Source organism: Geotrypetes seraphini, chromosome 9 (genome assembly GCF_902459505.1).
Source record: "Geotrypetes seraphini chromosome 9, aGeoSer1.1, whole genome shotgun sequence".
In the NCBI taxonomy this organism is placed as follows: domain Eukaryota; kingdom Metazoa; phylum Chordata; class Amphibia; order Gymnophiona; family Dermophiidae; genus Geotrypetes; species Geotrypetes seraphini.
The window spans coordinates 122,566,074-122,584,255 of NC_047092.1; the positions used below are offsets into that span (position 1 = coordinate 122,566,074).

General features: G+C 44.6%; 1 protein-coding gene across 2 annotated transcripts in view; it reads left to right on the forward strand.

Moving 5' to 3' along the window:
• Positions 1-18,182, forward strand: part of USP40 (ubiquitin specific peptidase 40) — a 179,643-nt gene that overhangs the window by 116,729 nt on the left and 44,732 nt on the right. For both annotated transcript variants that reach the window (XM_033957628.1, XM_033957627.1), the window contains exons 9-10: positions 3,830-3,912; positions 11,510-11,650. In XM_033957628.1, coding sequence (XP_033813519.1) covers positions 3,830-3,912; positions 11,510-11,650 — 224 coding nt within the window. The remainder of the gene's footprint in view (positions 1-3,829; positions 3,913-11,509; positions 11,651-18,182) is intronic.

An 18,182-nucleotide genomic window follows, 5' to 3' on the forward strand; every position in this document is an offset into this window, starting at 1 on the left:
TCATCATGAGGGTAGGAGTGAGTGTTGCTGATTGGATGAGATTTAAGGCATTGTGTGTCTCTTATATCTTGTGATATTTGATACTCTGAGTTTCTATGGTGTGTGTGAGGCTGTTTGACTTTTTTTGGTTTTGTACTATTGTGTTAAGCATTTTTTGTGGTTGTCTAACACCTTAGACCAGGAGGGCCCAGGCATTTCAAGAGAAGGGCCGTATACAATAGTTTGACTAAAAAGGCCACTGAAGAAGTCATTCTGCCATTTATACTACATAATGTATATGTGCTTTGGGTAACACTTGGACTCATGTATTGATTGATTGGTTGAGATTCATTAACTGCCTTTATGAAGAGATTCACACAATCTGATATACAACAGGTATAGTTTGACATACACAATTTATATTGTGGTAACATAACAATAATAAAATGACCAAATGTAAGTGTAAAATAAAATCAATGAGGTAAACTTGGAGATGGATAAATTAAATCCTAGTAGTAGCAATGACATGATACAGTATTAGAAATATACATACAGGCAGTCCCCGGGTTAAGAACGGGTTCCGTTTTTTAAACCATTCTTAAGTTGAATTTGTATGTACCTCAGATCGTAGTATTCTGCCCACCTTCTCTACCTCTGAGGCTCTCTTACAGCCCTTTCCATCCATCCCATTGTTCCTTCTCCACCACCACATCCAACATTACTCCCTCTCATCTCTCTTCCCCATGCATCTCTACCTCATTCCTCTCCCACCACCATGTCCAATAATTCTCTCTCTCTCCCTATGCCCAACAATTCTCCTCTTTCTTCATCTCTCCATGTGCAGCCATCTCTTTCCCTCTCTGATACCCAATTCTCTCTTCTTATTCCCTCTCTCACCTCAGCATCTCTTTCCCTCCATTCTTCCACGCTATGTCTCATGCTCCCCTCCCTCCTTCCCTTCATTCTGTACCCCAAGTTCATGCCCCCTCCCTCCTTCCTTCCTTCTATCATTTGTCAGAAGTTTGTGCTTCCTTCCTCCTTAGTCTTAACACACCCCTCTCTCTTTCTCCCAAGTCCCAATGCACCCCTATGTCTCCCTTCTTCCATTCTATGCCTCAAGTACATGCCTCCCTCTGGTGGGTGTTTACTTTTTGGCCGGCTCTCTCCTCCTTCCTGCCACAGTCGTTTCTCTGCACAAAGCTGTGGGAATGGCTCCTTTGCAGATAGGCTGAGCCGGAAGCTTTCCCTCTGACATCAAAGGAGCAGCTTCTGGCTCAGCTGCAGGACGTGCATAGGAGCCCATGGCTTTGTGCAAAAAAACAACTGATGCAGGAAGGAGGTTGGAGCTGGCCGGAAGGTAAACAGCTGCAGGATGTGCTTAGGAGCCACCACCCACGACTTTGTGCAAAGAAACAACTGTGGCAAGAAGGAGGAGGGGGCCAGCCGGAAGGTAAATGCCTGTTGGACGCAAGTTATGCCACCACCTGCGGTTTTGTGCAAAGAAACAACTGTAGCAAGAAGGAGGAGGGAGCCAGCCAGAAGGTAAACACCTGCCGGAGGGAGGCACGTACTTGAGGCGCAGAATGGAGGGAGGGAGGAAGAGAGAGGGGTGCGTTGGGACTGTGGAGGGAGAGAGGCACATTGGGACTTGGGAGGGAGGGAGAGGAGCGCGATGGGACACCGAAGGTGTAACAGGACCCCCGTTCATAAGTACAAGTCTAACATAAGTTGGATGTTCGTAAAACAGGGACCGCCTGTATATGAAAGTTTTTACTGTGCAGTTTTAATAACAGAAATATGATAAATATCAGCAGAATACAAATGATACAGCATAATAGATAGTGTGGTAGAATATTCATATAACACAGATATGATATTTTTGATACCCACGCAATACAAATGAAACACCTTAACAAGCATCTATTAGAATATTTGAATTTGAGGAGCCACTGAAAAGTTCTCAGCCAGCAAAGTTGGGGCAGTCTCCATCAAAGGCTAGACACTTAGGGCTCCTTTTACAAAGTCGCATTAGCAGTTTAACGCTAATTTGCCGGCCGTGCTATCCGCTACCACCTCCTCTTGAGAAGGTGGTAGTTTTTCGGCTAGCGCAGGGGTTAGTGTGCGCTAAAAATGTGTGTGCGATAAAGCCACTAACGCAGCTTCGTAAAAGGAGCCCTTAGACCAGCAATTTTTCTTTTTTTTTTCCCATATTTTTCTGACAGAATAAAGAGTGGAAAATCACTGGACTAAGTATATAGCCCTTGATGGAGACTGACCCAACTTTGTAGTTTTGGCTGAGAACTTTTCACTTTTCAGCAGCCCCTCGTAACATAGATACTAGTGCTACCCGATTCGTGATTTGAATCAATTCTCCAATTCACTTTTGGTGAATCGATTTGAATCGGCTTACTATTAAAGAAAATCGGACTTACCGATTCGTTGGCCCCGTTGCTACTGCCGCTTTTGCCTGGCCAGGGAGGAGAAGAGAGAGCCTTGCTTGCGGGAAGGAGAGAGCCTTGCTGCTCTGATCTGCACCAGAGACTCGTTTGGGCTTCCTCTCTGCCACCGGAGTCCTTGCTTCTGATGTAACTTCCGGTTTTGCAAAACCGGAAGTTACATTGAAGCAAGGAAGGAACAAAAAGGGAGAGAAGTTGGACACAAGGGATGGTGTGGAGGGGATAGAGTTACTGGATAGGAGGGTAGTTGGGAAGAGAAAGGGAGAGATGGTGGACCCTGGGGTGGTGGGAAAGGAGAGAGAGATGAAGGATGAAAGGGTAATTCAGAAAAGGTGGATCTATGGATGGAAACGAAAAAAAGGAAAGATACCAGACCTCCGGGGGAGGGAAGGGAAACAGAAGGGGAGGACAGAGACAGAAGATAGATGGTTAGCACAGAGAAAGAAGAAAGAAGGAGACCCTGGCAAGCAAGTTATCAGAAGACAACTGGAGCCTGAGACCGATAAGATCTGAATAATGATCAGACAACAAAAGGTAGAAAAAATAATTTTATTTTCTATTTTATGGTGTTAGACCACGAATGTGAGCTAGGATTTAAGAGAGAGAGGAAAAATGTTTTTTGTTTGTTTTGTTAACACCACAGCGCCAGGAGAGGGCAAAGTGGGTGAAGAGGCTATAAAATAAACCCACCAGTTTATTTGAAAAAAACATCCACTTGGGCGGGAAAATCAAATCGAATTGAAAAATCGATTCAATAGGCTGAATCAAATTTTTTTTTCCTGAATCAGGTAGCACTAATAGATACAATGCTCACAATGTTAATACAGATGGGTAGCACAAAGTCATTTGGGTTAAAACATGAATGGTTAAATTGTAGGCAGTTGGATTTTCAGTTATAACAGACCCAGGATCATTTCTTTCAGTACTGGTGGAAGTTATTGTGTATCACCAGCCGGTGGTATTCCTCTGATGCAGCTAAGTCTAGTGACGTGGCCCATTTGGCACTACTTCCTGAGAGTACACCGATTTAAAGTTATCATACTTCATCTGGTTTGCTTCTTGTTTTCTTTCCAAGTTGGATCTGGTAGACCAGATGTCTTGTTGTTTTCTTACATCTTATTTACAAGGTGTACAACTCTCAGCATCCTCGGACCTCTTATTTCTATTGCTCATATTATGCAGACAGACAAATTGTGTCTTTGAAAATCTGAATTGAGGACCTTTCTGGCTTGAAACCACAACTAAATCCTGGCTAGATTTTCCACTCTTGAACCTAAGGTCATAAAACTAGGTGTCACTTTTAAAAAGCATGAATCTGACTAATTTGGGTTTATTTTGAGGGAAAGAGGGGCTTTCAGAAGATTGTAAGAGTTCTATTTTTATTCTCGGTGGAGCCAATGAAGAACTGGATGCGGAAGAGCTTCTGAGACAGATCTTCTCAGCATTAAAGACACAGCTGGATCACAATTCAAAATCGGTGAGTTTACCTAAACTATTAAGAGAAGGGCTGTTACTTGTTTTTTTGCTGTTTGTTTAACACTCTGTAAGGAGCCATCAGGTTAACGGACTAGTAGTGAAAGTACAAAGCTATAGTATAATACATAAACATATGGATTTCAGTCTCATCACTTGTCACTCTCTTCCATCTACTGTCTGCCCTCTCTCTGCCCCTTCTATATGGCATCTTATCTCCTTCTATGCTCCTTCCAGAAACTGCATGTCTCCAGTGGCGTACCTAGCATATGTGACACCCGGGGCCCATCATTTTTTTGGCACCCCCCATCTGTACGAAAAACATGATATTTAATAACAAGCCACATGTCACACATGAGTACCTAGGAAAAGGCAGCATCTTACATACTGCAGTGAGCAGTACAACATAGAGAATGACGCAGTGACAAAATTAATCATCGTTCCCGTCCCTGCAGACAACCGCGGGAAACCATCTTCATGTCATTCTTTAAGGAAAGAGGGAAGAATCAGAGTATGAATGAGCACAACCACTGACCCTCAAGCTTTGCTTTGAAGAATGCTGGTGTTGAAGGAATGAGGTTGAAATAGACATTAGAAAATGACATAGGATTATTTCCTGCGGTTATCCGCGGGGACGGGAACGGTGATGAATTTTGTCACTGTGTCATTCTCTAATACAACATCAATACACCCATTGTAAAACTAAACAAGCCAGACTAGTACAGTTCAATCCTACACCAGAAAACCATGTCTTTCGAACACACACAACACAGAAAACACCTTCACCTAGTATGGAATATGTCATCACAAACTAACCCCTCCCCCTTTTACAAAACTGTAGTGTGGATTTTAGCCACGGTGGTAACAGCTCTGACTGACGCTCATAGAATTCTGAGCATCAGAGCTGCTACCACCACGGCTGGCGCTAAATAATGCTCCAAAAAGGGGGGATAAAATAGAAATACATAGACAAAGGTTAAATTGAACCAGCAAGAAGCTGGACTCTGCATACAATGCAACACCACAGAAACAGTGACACATGTCTCCTAAAGCAATAAATAAATAGAAAATTTTTGTTCTACCTTTTGTCTTCTCTGGTTTCTGCTTTCCTCATCTTCTTGTTACTCTCTTCCTTCCATCCACTGTCTCTCTTCTCTCTGCATCTTCCATTTGCTCTGTTACTGTGCCTCTCCCTTTCTCCCCCCTTCCAAATTAGTCTGGCACCCATCTTCTTCCCTCCACTCCCCCCATAATCTGACATCAAGTTTCAAGTTTATTTGTATATTTGATTAATCGCCTATTAAAATTACTAAGCGATGTACAGGAATTAATAGAGAGCAATAAAAAGAAACTAACAATATACATAGTGGTTACATATTATACATACATAAGTCGGGAAGATAAAAAGGGTTAAAAGTTACACTGTTCCCCATTTCCATTCAGGATCTTCTCCCCCCCCCTCTGTCTTCCCCATGTGCTTTCAGCATCCTTCTCCCCCCCCCTCTGTCTTACCCTGTTTTCCTCTCCACCCCACCTTTCCTCCCTTTCTCCCTCCCTGCCCCTTACCTTTGTGGCGCTTCCCCCTCCCTTCCCCCCCGGACAACAGACCCGGTCCGGCAAACCTCCCTGCCCTGTGGCTGGCGATATCTAAACTGCCTTCTTACAGCAGCCGGAGCGTTATAGTTGCATATGGCTGCCGTAAAGGTTGTCTCTGATGCAACTTCCAGTTGCATCAGAGATAACGTTTACGGCAGAAACACGCAGCTTCAACGCTCTAGCTTGGGGGTGCCCACACTTTTTGGGCTTGCGAACTACTTTTAAAATGACCAAGTCAAAATGATCTATCAACAATAAAATTTAAAAAAAAAACACAAAGCACACTGTACGCTAAGAAAATGTTAATTATCAATCCTATTCTGGGGTTTTTTCAAAGAGGTCTAGGCAGATGACTCTATGCACCTCAGTAACAACCATACAAAAATAGACAAATACTCCCCTCCCTTTTTACTAAATCACAATAGTAGTTTTTAGCGCAGGGAGCTGCACTGAATGCCAAGGGCTGCTCATAGGCTCCCTGCACTAAAAAACGCTATTGCGGTTTAGTAAAAGGGGGCCATAGTGTAAAATATAGACTGTAGATATAAATTCAGACACATTTTGATCACTAAATTGAAAATAAAATCATTTTTCCTACCTTTGTTGTCTGGTTGCACTTTCTTCTTCTGACTGTGCATCCAATCTTTCTTCCCTTTTTTCAGCCTGTATGCTTCCTCTCCTCCACACCTCATTCCCTCCCCCAACTTTTTCTTCCTCTCTCCCTGACCTTTCTTTCTCCCTGCCTCCCTTTCTTTTTTCTCTCTTCTTGCCCCCTTTCTTTTTCTCTGTTTCCCTTTTTTCCTTCTGTCTCCCTGCCTGCCCCCTTTCTTTCTTTCTCCCTGCCCTCCCCCAAGCCATTGCTGCCACCATCGGGGAACAGCCCCCCAAGTCACCGCCATTGGGTAACAGGCCCCAAAGCTGCCGCCGCCCCAAGCTCGTCTTCCCTGCATCAGGCCGACCAGCATTCCTCTCCCCGACATCAATTCTGCTGTCAATGAGGAAGTTCCGCCCAGCTAGGCAGCGATTGGCTGGCCCAAACTTTCTCTCAGACAGCAGAATTGATGTCAGGGAGAGGAAGGCTGATTGGCCCAGTAGAATTTTCTAGACCTGGACGGCTGTGCACCCCCTCCCGTAAGGCTGCACCCAGGGCAGACCGTCTCCCCCCTTGGTACGCCACTGCATGTCTCCCCCTTCAATCTCCCCCTTCATCTCCATCTTCTTCCCTTCCCTCCCCTCCTCCAATGGTTTGGCATCTCTCTCCTCTACTTCCATTCCCTCTCCCACACCTCCATGATCTGGCATTTCACTCTCTCATCTCCTCTCCCTTCCCTTTTCTTTCCTCATCTTCCTTCTCAATTTATTTTCTGCATTTGTCTAGATTAAGTTCTTACTACCCTGTCAATTTCCCTTTTCACTGTCTACTTACAGCTTGCCACCTCTTTCCCTCACCCCCTCCAGTATTTCACTAAATCAATCCTCTTCCCCCATCATATGCTCTCTTTTTATTTATCCCCTCCTTCCATCATGTGCCCTCTTTCTCTACCCCTTCCATCCAGCATCTTCTCCTCTCTCTGTCTACTTCCATCCATCTGCCCCCTCTCTCCACTTCCTTTATGCATCTGCTCCCCTCTTTCTCTCTCTCATCCCCACTTCCATCCAGCATCTGCTCCCTTCTCTCTCCCATCCGCACTTCCATTCAGCATAGGCTCCCCCTCTACCCTCCCCACTAACATCCAATGTCTGCCTTTTCTCTCTCTCCGTCCACCTATCTTCCATCAGCATCTGCCCCTTGTCTCTCCCTTCCCCCCACTTTCATCAGCATCTGCCCTCTTTCTTTCTCTCCAACCCAATTCCCTCCAGTATCCTTTCCCTTTATGTCTCTCTCCCTTTTCCTTGAACACCATTTCCATCAGAATTTGTCCCCTTTCTCTCCCTCCACCGCCCTTCCACACTAGTATCCTGCTCCCTTCTCACCCCTCCACCCCACTTCCCTCTCCCTTCACCACCCTTCCATACAAGTATCCTGTTCCTTTCTCTCTCCCTCCATCCCAATGCTATGCAGCAAGGTCCCACAATGATTGCATCTGTCATCTCTCTCCCTCCATCCCAATGCTATGCAGCAAGGTCCTACAATGATTGCATCTGTCATCTCTCTCCCTCCATCCCAATGCTATGCAGCAAGGTCCTACAATGATTGCATCTGCCATCTCTCTCCCTCCATCCCAATGCTATGCAGCAAGATCCCACAATGATTGCATCTGCCTCTCTCTCCCTCCATCCCAATGCTATGCAGCAAGGTCCCACAATGATTGCATCTACCATCTCTCTCCCTCCATCCCAATGCTATGCAGCAAGGTCCCACAATGACTGCATCTGCCATCTCTCTCCCTCCATCCCAATGCCATGCAGCAAGGTCTTACAATGACTGTATCTGCCGGCTGTGCTCCAGAATAAATAAGTGACGTTGGAGAGGGTTGACTGGCAGTCGCAGGGAGGTGCATCAATGTTCCATGATGACTGCGGCTGCTGATCCACCCCCTCCGACGCCACTTACTTGTTCCGGAGCAAAGCTGGCAGACGCAGTCATCACAGGACCTTGCTTCACCTCCACGCGACTGCTAGTCCACCCCTTCCAATGTCAGTTACTGGTTCCTAAACAGAGTGATAGAAGGAGTCAACATGGAACCTTGCTGCACCTCCCCATGGCTGCTGACTCTGCTCCGGAACCAGTAAGTGATGTTGGAGAGGGTGGACCGGCAGTCACAGGGAAGTGCAGGAAGGTCCCGTGGCAGATTAGGGTGGGATGTTCCAGACCCGGCGTGTACCCGGGGCAGATACCCCCCCCCCCCCCCGCCCTTGGTATGCTACTGTTTCTAAGGTCTATGGCCCAGAAATAACAAAGAAAATGACATTTTAATTTAATCATGAAATTGCAATGCATGTGATTACAGGGCAGACTAGAGGGACCATTCAGGTCTTTATCTGCTGTCATTTACTATATACAATGGTACTTCGGTTTACGAGTGCACCAGTTTGCGAGTGTTTTGCAAGACGAGCAAAACATTTGCAAAATCGGTGCCTCGGAAACCGAGCATGGCTCGATTTACGAGCACCCCCCCCCCCCCGCAATCCGGCACCCCCCCCCGCGATCCGGCACCCCCGTGCCTCGAACCAGCACCCACCCGCCACGATCCGACCCCCCGACACGATTTGGCACCCCCCCCACCACAATCCGACCCCCCCCCCCCCGACACAATTGGGCACCCCCCGCCGCTTCTTACCCTCATCTGGGCACTCTTGAAAATCGGCCTTCTCCTCTGCTGGGCCTTGAGCATGCTCAGATGCTCAAGGCCCAGCAGAGGAGGAAGTTGATTTTCAAGAGTGCCCAGATGAGGGTAAGAAGCGGCAGGGGTGGGGTGCCCAATTGTGTCGGGGGGATGTCCGATCGTGTCGGGGGGGTCGGATCGTGGCGGGGGGGTGCCCAATCGTGGCGGGGGGATGCCGGTTCGAGGCAGGGGGGGTGCCGGATCGCAGGGGGGGGGCCTGATCGCTTGGGGGGCCTTCGAGGGGAGCAATTCCGGTTCTCGGGGGGGGGAACGCATCAAAGCAAGTTTCCCCATAGGAAATAATGGAAACTCGCTTTGATAAACGAGCATTTTGGATTACGAGCATGCTCCTGGAACGGATTATGCTCGTAATCCAAGGTACCACTTGTACACCTGAATGTTTCAACTGATTAGGTGCTCACACAAAAGGAAAATCTTCAAATACTGTTCATGCACCTGTACATCAAGGGGCACCTATATTTCTTTACACAATACTAGAACAAATCCTGCATAAATAGCACCTAGATGGAAGGCATAGGCAAGACACCTGCTTGAGAGCAAATATAAATGTATGTGCATACAATCCCCGTGATATTCAGCAGGATTTAGTTGGCCAGAAATGGCTCCAGGCCGGCTAAGTCCCGTTTGGCTAGCTATCTGCCGATATTCAGTGGGAGAGAGCCGGCTGTCGCATGCTGAATAGCTCACTCACTGGGTAGCCTGGTGACCGTCTATGTTGTAAGACATAGGGAGTCACAGCCAACTTTCATCAGCTGGCCAGCTAAGGCATGCGCCCAGATAGACCCACCTAAAAAGTAGGTATGTCTTTGGCCATTAGCCATAACTGGCCAGCTGATGAAAATCGGCTTTGCTGGCCAAATGTAAGCTGCTGAACTTTGACCCGGATATTCAATGACAGTGACCCTTGCTTTAAATATTCAGGATCAGCACTGACCATGGAATGCAACTGGTCTGCCTCCTGCAGTTTTAATATTGGGCCCAATATGTACAATCACATTTATTTTATAAGATACACATGTAAATGACAACTCTGCCCTTATTCTGCCCAAACTCTGCCCTAAAGCCTGCCTACTGTACAAGTGTGCACTGGCTTGCACCATGCATAGTGTTAGGTGTAACCAAATTTTTATGAGTCCATTTATACATGTAAATCAGCTATTTATAAGCAAAAATAGTTTTACAAAATTACCTTCTATGGGTAATTGTTTGACTAGGTGCCTCCATTTAGGTTTCCCAAGGATGCTCAGTAGGAACATATTCTAGAATGGCATTGGATGCCAGATTCCTTTATAGAATACTAGAGTAATCCAATATTAGCACATCTAACAATTACACCAGCCATAGATCTTGTGAAAGTGTAGAAGCTTAAATGCAGCAAAGACATGCATAATTTTATAGTGTTATGTAACCTATGAGTATACACCTCTTGCAAATACAAGCTATGTAAGTTACATGGGTATTAGATGCCCTGCTGGCACTTCAGTGCGTAAATGTACATTTACATAGATTGCTAATATTCTAGACCAGTGGTTCTTAAACTTGTCCTGGGGGAACCCCAACCAGTTGAGTTTTCAAGATATCCTTAATGAATATGCACGAGAGAAATGTGTTTGCTTGCCTACTATTATCATTATTATCATTTCTATAGCACTGAAAGGTATATGCAGCGCTGTACATTTAACATACTGGTCCCTGCTAATAAGGGCTTACAATCTAATTTTGACAGACAGAACATCTCAGGGTTGTGGAGATTCTGAAAGAAGGAATGATACAATGAATTTTCATTGACCCTTTCATTACCTAATCAGCTATCTAGCAGGCAGAGGAACCTGGGTCCAGTCCAGTGATGATTATGGAAGTTGTGTTAGAGGGAGAGCTTCCTCGTGTTCTCCTTGTAAGGGATGAAGTAACTTCAGTGGCAAAAGAGGTTTCAAACACCAACGCTTGAAGAACAGCCCCAAGTCCCAGTGAGGGCCCTGTTGTGGAGGGTATGAGTCGCGTCAGAGTGGATTTGATTTCTTTGTTGCCAACTTTTTCTCCCTTGGTGGAACCTGCAGAAATTACTCTGGATGATGTATGGCTGACAGTAGCATCAATGCACAAGGCTTGTCTGGCATTTGCTTCTAAAGTATTTTTTAAATCTAGGTTTGTGTAGTTGGAGTCGGTCAAGAATAAGAAGGGGATTGAAAAACTTGAACAGGAAATTAACTACCTACTTCAAAATCAAACCTCACTCATGCATATTCATTAGGGATATCTTGAAAACCTGACTGGCTGGAGGTCTCCCAAGACAGGTTTAAGAACCACTGTTCTAGACATTTGAATGTGCAATAGGCACACAAAAGTGGGCACCTATATTAGAGTTGTCTTTTTTGTTTCTATGGAGGAAATGCTTAGGTCATCCAGTGCATACAATGTGAAACTCAAAAGTATTTAGCAACCAAAAGGGATATTTCTAACCAATGAATACTTACCCTTCAAGAAAGATTCTTCCTGTCCAGTCTCTGATTCTAATCCCAGCCCTAACTCCATATCTTAAATCAAATTCACTGAACTCTTCACTTATGAAAAAAGTTTTATTTTTGCTAAAGTGATCTCCCCATTCTTGGAATTTAGGTTCTAGGTAATAAAGATCAGTTTTTGTGAGGTTTCTTACAGGCTTTATCAAGGATGTTCACAGTGTCAGCAGAGAATTTTCTGGATTTTGAACTCTGCGGTCACTCTGAAGTGGAACGGACACACCTTTTGACTATTCCTCTGCCAGTCCTTCAGCCAAATGATCTTCCTTATCAATCTGTGGTAAGCAAAAGGAACACCTGGGCAATTTATATATATGTAATAGTTCTATATTATTCTAAATGAAGGTCTTTTCTTTTAAGATACATTTTATGGATTTTGGATTTTGTAAACCACTGTGATCTGTCAAAGATAGGCAGTACAGCAAATTTTAATAAACAATAGTTCCTAGAATTTTATGATAGTACTATCAGGGTTGCTATAAATAAGGATAAAGGAAATCTAAGGGTCTAACAATGAAAAAAACTGGAAAATTTCAATAAGTGAAAGAGCCTTGGGTTTATAAATTTTCCAGGGTCTCCTCTGAGAGCACCAGAACAATACATTATGTATAGGTTCTGAAAATGGTTTATGGAGTTCTACCCACCACTTTTGATATCTATATTTGCCCTAAATGAATGTGAAATATAGAAGTAATCTTTTAAGTTCATTTGTCCATGATTGGTGCCAATAAAGGTGGCCAAACTGTCCTGAATAGTGATGTTTCTGTGACTGGCAACTAGGATATATACATGGAGGGACATAACCAAAACATACGTCTAAATCCGATTTGGTCGTATGGCACTAAACGCCCAAAGTCATCAGACAATTTTTGAAGAAAAAAAAATACTCTAGATGTATTTTTCAAAAATGGACATTTTCCTATTATCTGGACATCCAGGCTATTGTTTGTCCAGACCACCAGGACATCTATGTTTATACCACATTTTCAACCAAAATTTTGTTTTCAAGTCCAAAATGCCCAGAACAAGACCATTTGGACATGTGAGGGGCCAATCGTGTAATGGCAATAGAGCAGTGGGGCACTGCTGTGAACTTCACAAAAAGGGTGCCAGATAAACATCTCACCAGAACTCCCTTATAGGTTATGGTGAGCCCCCCAAAACCCATTATACCCACTTGTCTACAACCCTAATAGCCCTTAAGGCTGCAGGTGGCACTTATATGGCAGTAGAGTAGGATTTGTTGGGCGCATATGTTCTACCATAAATGTAGTGGTTAGAGTGGCTTATGGGCCTGGGTCCTCCTCTCTGTGGTTCACTGTGAACCACTGTGAACCACTGTGTGAGAAGTCTTTACTATGTCTCTGCAATGGTTATCTGATCACTTTGGATACCTTTCTGGCACTTATTATATTCCTGCTTTTACATCGTCTAACTCGAAACGCTTAGGTTTTGTCCAGGATGTCTAGTAAAACATTTGATTATCCATTCAGGATGACTGTCTAGGTTGGCCTCCATCCCACCCACATACTTCCCTAACCACTCCTCCAGATACACCCCTTTCAGCTCTGGGCGCACAGTGGCATTCAGAGGCATAAAAAGTCCCACGACACATCCAGAAAGTTGGGTTTTTATTATTGGCACTTGAACAACCTGTCTTTTAGGTTGTCCAAGTGCCAACTTGGGCGGGTTTTTAGACTTCTTTAAGTTTTGATTATGAGCCCCTTAATGTTATCTCTGGGTGGAATGGATGGACTAGCTGATCTCTTTTGCACCATCATTACTATGAGTTGCTATTTAGTATTACACTATCCAATTAAATGGGGGAGTGTGTGGCACATTGGTTAAAGCTACAGCCTTAGCACTCTGAGGCTGTAGGTTCACATCCTTGCTCCTTGTGACCCTGGGCAAGTCACTTAATCCCCCCATCGCCCCAGGTACATTAGATAGATTGTGAGCCCACCAAGACAGGGAAAAATGGTTGAGTACCTGAATAAATTCATGTAAACCATTCTGAGCTCCACTGGGAGAACAGTATAGAAAATTGAATGAATAAATAAATAAATGTATCCCATTTTGGTTAACCAGATAAATTTAACTGGGTATTCAGTGGACTTTTCCAGTTAAGTATGACTGCTGAATTTAATTACCTAAAGATAAATGTAGGACAGCTGCTTTTGTAGCTTGACTTAACTGATTAATGGGCTCTTACTGAGATGCATTAAGCAGCTAACTACAACCACTGTTACTACTACTTATTTCTGTAGCTAATGCAGGGTTTTCACCCTGGTAAACCATAGTGTGGGCTTGCACTATTGTCTACTATGCTAGAAAAGGAGTCTATACATTAAAAACCCTGGGTTAGCTGCCTAATACAGAAATGAGTGGGATCTTTGCATGAAATGGGCGGATAGAGATGTGAGTCTGTATATGACTGCCAATAATGAGGCTAGACTTCTTCCACATCAAGAGAAGGAGGTAACTGCAAATGTACTATTTCCAATCCAGCAGCACAGATACTAAGATGGTTTACACAGTGTGGCGCACAACCTGGCCTCCCGATTTCTGTCAGTCCCCCCCCAACCTTGAGCACAATAGCACAAACAAGCCTCAACAAAATCCCAGCTCTCCCTCAGCCAGAAACCAAAGCCCCCATCAGCTCATAGCATACCACTTCAATCAAGCCCCCCCTCCAACTCCCAGAAAAGGCCAGCCCACACCACAGAAACTCTTTCCTCCCACCTTCCCCTATCAGAGGCTCTGTATATAGGGTTATTAGTGCTCTAGATCAGGGTTGTGGCAGGAGGGCCAATTTGGGAGGGGCATCAGGAGGGGCAAGGACTACGTAAAAGAGGGTGATTTGTATGATTCTCCCCATATATTTGTAATTTGGGATGACCTTAGTTACTTGGTGCAAAGCTGAGTTCTTCTTTCCAAACATCTTCAACTTAGTTTTGCCCACATCTTCAGCCATTTCCCTACATATAAAATATGAGCTGGCCTGAGGGAAATGCTCAGAAGGTTTGTGGTGTTTTGTTTGTTTTTGTTCAGGGGAGGGGATGTTTCAGCAAAATTTGGTAAGTCAAGGGTTGCCAAATGACTGGTTTTCAGCCAGCCTGGCTGGTTTTGCGATGGCTAAGTTGGCTACCAGCCAGTGGCATACCAAGGGGGGGGGGGGGAATATGCCCCTGGTGCATGGCTTGGGGGGGGTGCACAGTCGACCAGGTCCGGGTCCACTTGCCCTACTACCCGGGTCCTCCTGCCAGGTCTAGGTCCTCCTACTCTTCCTTTCCCCCGGTCCGCGCCTGCAATCTTACCTCCCCGCTGCTGCTGCTAATCGCCGACGCAGTCATTGCAGGACTTTCCCACATCTCCCTGCATCTGCCGGGTCCACCCCCTCCAACGTAACTTACTACTTCTGGAGCAGAGCCAGCAGATGAGTCATCGCGGGACTTTCCAGCATGCGGCTGCTGAGTCCGCTCCAGAGCAAGTACGTCAGAGTGGGGTGGACTGGCAGCCGGCAGCTACAGTCATAGTGGGACCTTGCTGCATGAAGGGAGAGAAAGGAGCAGGATTGCTGGAATGGAAGAGTGGTGGAGAGAAAGAAAGGGGGAAGGGTGGTGCTGATGGAATTGATGTACAGAGAAAGGGGAGAGACATAAGGGGGAAGGATATTGGAGGGAAAGAAAGGGGACAGATGCAGATTGAAGAAGGGTGGATGGCGAGAGAAAGGGCAGACATTGGATGGTAGTGGGGAGCCTATGCTGGATGGAAGTGCAGATGGGAGAGATAAGGGAGCAAATTCAGGAAGGAAATGGGAGGAGAGAAAGAGGGGAGCAGACACTAGATGGAAGTGAACAGAGAGAGGAGAAGGTACTAGATGGAAGGGTTGGAGAAAGAGGGTATATGATGGAAGGAGGGGATAAATAAAAGGAGGGTACATGATGGAGAGAAAAAGATTGAGTTAGGGAAACACTGGAGGGGTAAGGGAAAGAGGTGGCAAGCTTTAGGTAGACAGTAAAAAAGGACATTGATGAGAGGGTAGTAGTAAGAATGTAATCTAGACAGATGCAGAAAATAAATTGAAAAGGAAAATGAGGGGAAAAAGGGAAAGGGATTGCAGAGGAGAGGTGTGGGAGAGGGATGGAGAGGAGAGAGATGCCAGACCAATGGGGGTGAAAGGAGAGATGGAAGGGGGGACATACAGTTTCTGGAAGGGGCATAGAAGGAGAGAAGATGCCATATAAGGGAAGAGAGACGGTAGACAGTGGATGGAAGGAAAAGAGTTACAAGAAGATGAGGAAAGCAGAAACCACAGAAGACAAAGGTAGAAAAAAAGTTTCTATTTATTTATTGCTTTAGGAGACGTGTCACTGTTTCTGTGGTGCGCTGTATGCAGAGTCCAGCTTTTTACTGGTTCAATTTAACCTTTGTCTATGTATTTCTATTTTATCCCCCTTTTACAAAACTGTGGAGCATTTTTTAGCGCCAGCCGTGGTGGTAGCAGCTCTGATGCTCAGAATTCTATGAGCATCAGAGCTGTTACCACCATGGCTAAAATCCACGCTACAGTTTTGTAAAAGAGGGAGGAGTTAGTTTGTGGTTACTGTAAGGATTGTTAGTGTGGTGCCCGTGGCCCCCACAATATTAGGTGGTAGGAGTTAAGTTAGAGGCGCCCTTACAAACGCCAGGTCCCAGGTTCAGTTCCCTCACTGAAGATTCACCAGGAGTAGAATCCAATAAGAAACACAGCCAGAGGTGATTGCATAAAGAATATATTATAGAAATAGCTTATAGAAAAGCAATATTTATAAGCATTACAATTAAGGAGAGAGCAAAGCAGTTTCCCTGCTTTACAGAGTTCAGAGGCAAAGAGACAGAGAGTCTGAAGTTCTAAGGAGAGCCAGAGAGAGAGAGAGAGAAAGGGGGATGGGGTTATGGTCTAAGTTTCGGGTTCCATAGATAAAGAGAAGGATAGACAGATAGATAGCCAGAGAAAGAGAGAGCTCAAGAGAAACAAGAGAGGACCAGAGTGCCAAGAGCCAAGAGAGGGGGGTGATGCTGCGAGGGGGCTTTTATAGTTTGGAAACTTATTCTAAAAACCAGAATCTATTGAGCTTCAATAGAAGTTAAAACTCCCCCCCTCCTTCGTAGACAGGAGAAAAATAGGCTGTAGTCATATATGTATTTCCAGTATGTCTCTGACAATAGTTTCTGATTAACTTTAGTTATCTGTGCACCTGGACCCATTGTCCTAAGCACCCTCTTAATCAGACATTAACACATTAACACCTTTTAGATAATCCAGATTTAATCAGGGCTATTTGAAACCATCTTTTAGGGTTATGTGAAACCGTCTGTCTTCACTCAGGGTCTATCTGCATTCACATGCCAGTAAGATTGATATAATTTCCCATAGGCCTTCGCTGACATTAGTTATGCCAACTGAAAATGCTGAATGCAAGCAATAGCTATACTGACAGTTACATATTCCATACTAGGCAAAGGTGTTTTCTGTGTTCTGTGTGTTCGAAAGACATGGTTTTTTGTTAGGATTGACTGCAGGATTGATCTGTACTAGTCTGGCTTGTTTAGTTTTACAATGGGTGTATTGATGTTGTACTGCTTACTGCAGTATGTAAGATGCTGCCTTTTCCTAGGTCATGTGGCTTGTTATTAAAAATCATGTTTTTTGTACAGATGGGGTGGGGGGTGTCAAAAAATGATGGGCCCCGGGTGTCACATATGCTAGGTACGCCAATGCTACCAGCAGACCCTTAAATGACTTTTGTATTGCCAGATTGTGGGTACAGCCGAGGAAAGTCTTGCCTCGCCATCTTGCATAATTTCTTTAAAAGTGTGAATTAATATGTGGATAAAAGTGAGCTGGTTGACTTAGTGGCTCATTTTCCAGTTCAGTTTTTTGCCTTCATATTTCTATTATTAATGTGTGGTCCTTTGCTTTATATTTGTTGAGGGTTTGTCTGTATTTCGCAAATGTGATGGTGTAGTATACTGTTGGTTTGTCGTTTTCATGAGTTATGCTGCTTAGTTTCTGTGCCTTTTAATAGGTAAAGTTGTTGCTATTTGTATACTGGAAATTAGTACTGCTTTATTATGACAGGTTTTTCTATATAGGTCTGGAATGTGTTTTTGTTTTAAGCAGGATTTGGTTATTGGAGCTCTGTTTCTTATATGTAAAGTTTGTGAAATAATCATAGAACATGCATGTACATGGCAGTAATTTTCTACTGAAATGGCAACCTAATGCAGACAGTTGGTTATAGAGGAGTGGGCATTGAAGGGTACAACAGTAGTCATGACAAGGGACTTGGGATGGGCCATGGTGGGTGGGACAAGGGAGGGGTACAGAGCAGAGCAAGAGTTGGGTTTTCTTCAATAGAAAGTTGGCAACCCTAGCTGAGTAAGTATTTTTTGAGTTAATGAATAAGGACCTTTGGGAGGCAAACTGGTCTTAGTTTGCAGAGTTGTTGTAGGTATGGAGATGTATGGGTACATTACAAATTGGTTTGAAGGAAGATATAGAGGAATAGTGGGTGGTTTGTGAAATATTTGTTGTGTAGGTAATCCTTGTCCACAAAAAAGCAGGGAGGAATGGAGGGAAGTGTAATCCAAAAATATCACTCCAAGACAAAAGCACCACACAAGCCAAGAAAGCTAGCTTATTACTTAAGCAAAAGAAAAGCCTCACACAAATGGAGAGGTGTACCCACACTCTTCCACCCAAGCATCATAGGCAAAAAACTTTCCTAACTGCTGCAGCAGTTAGGATCTGTGTGCTGATAGCCTGG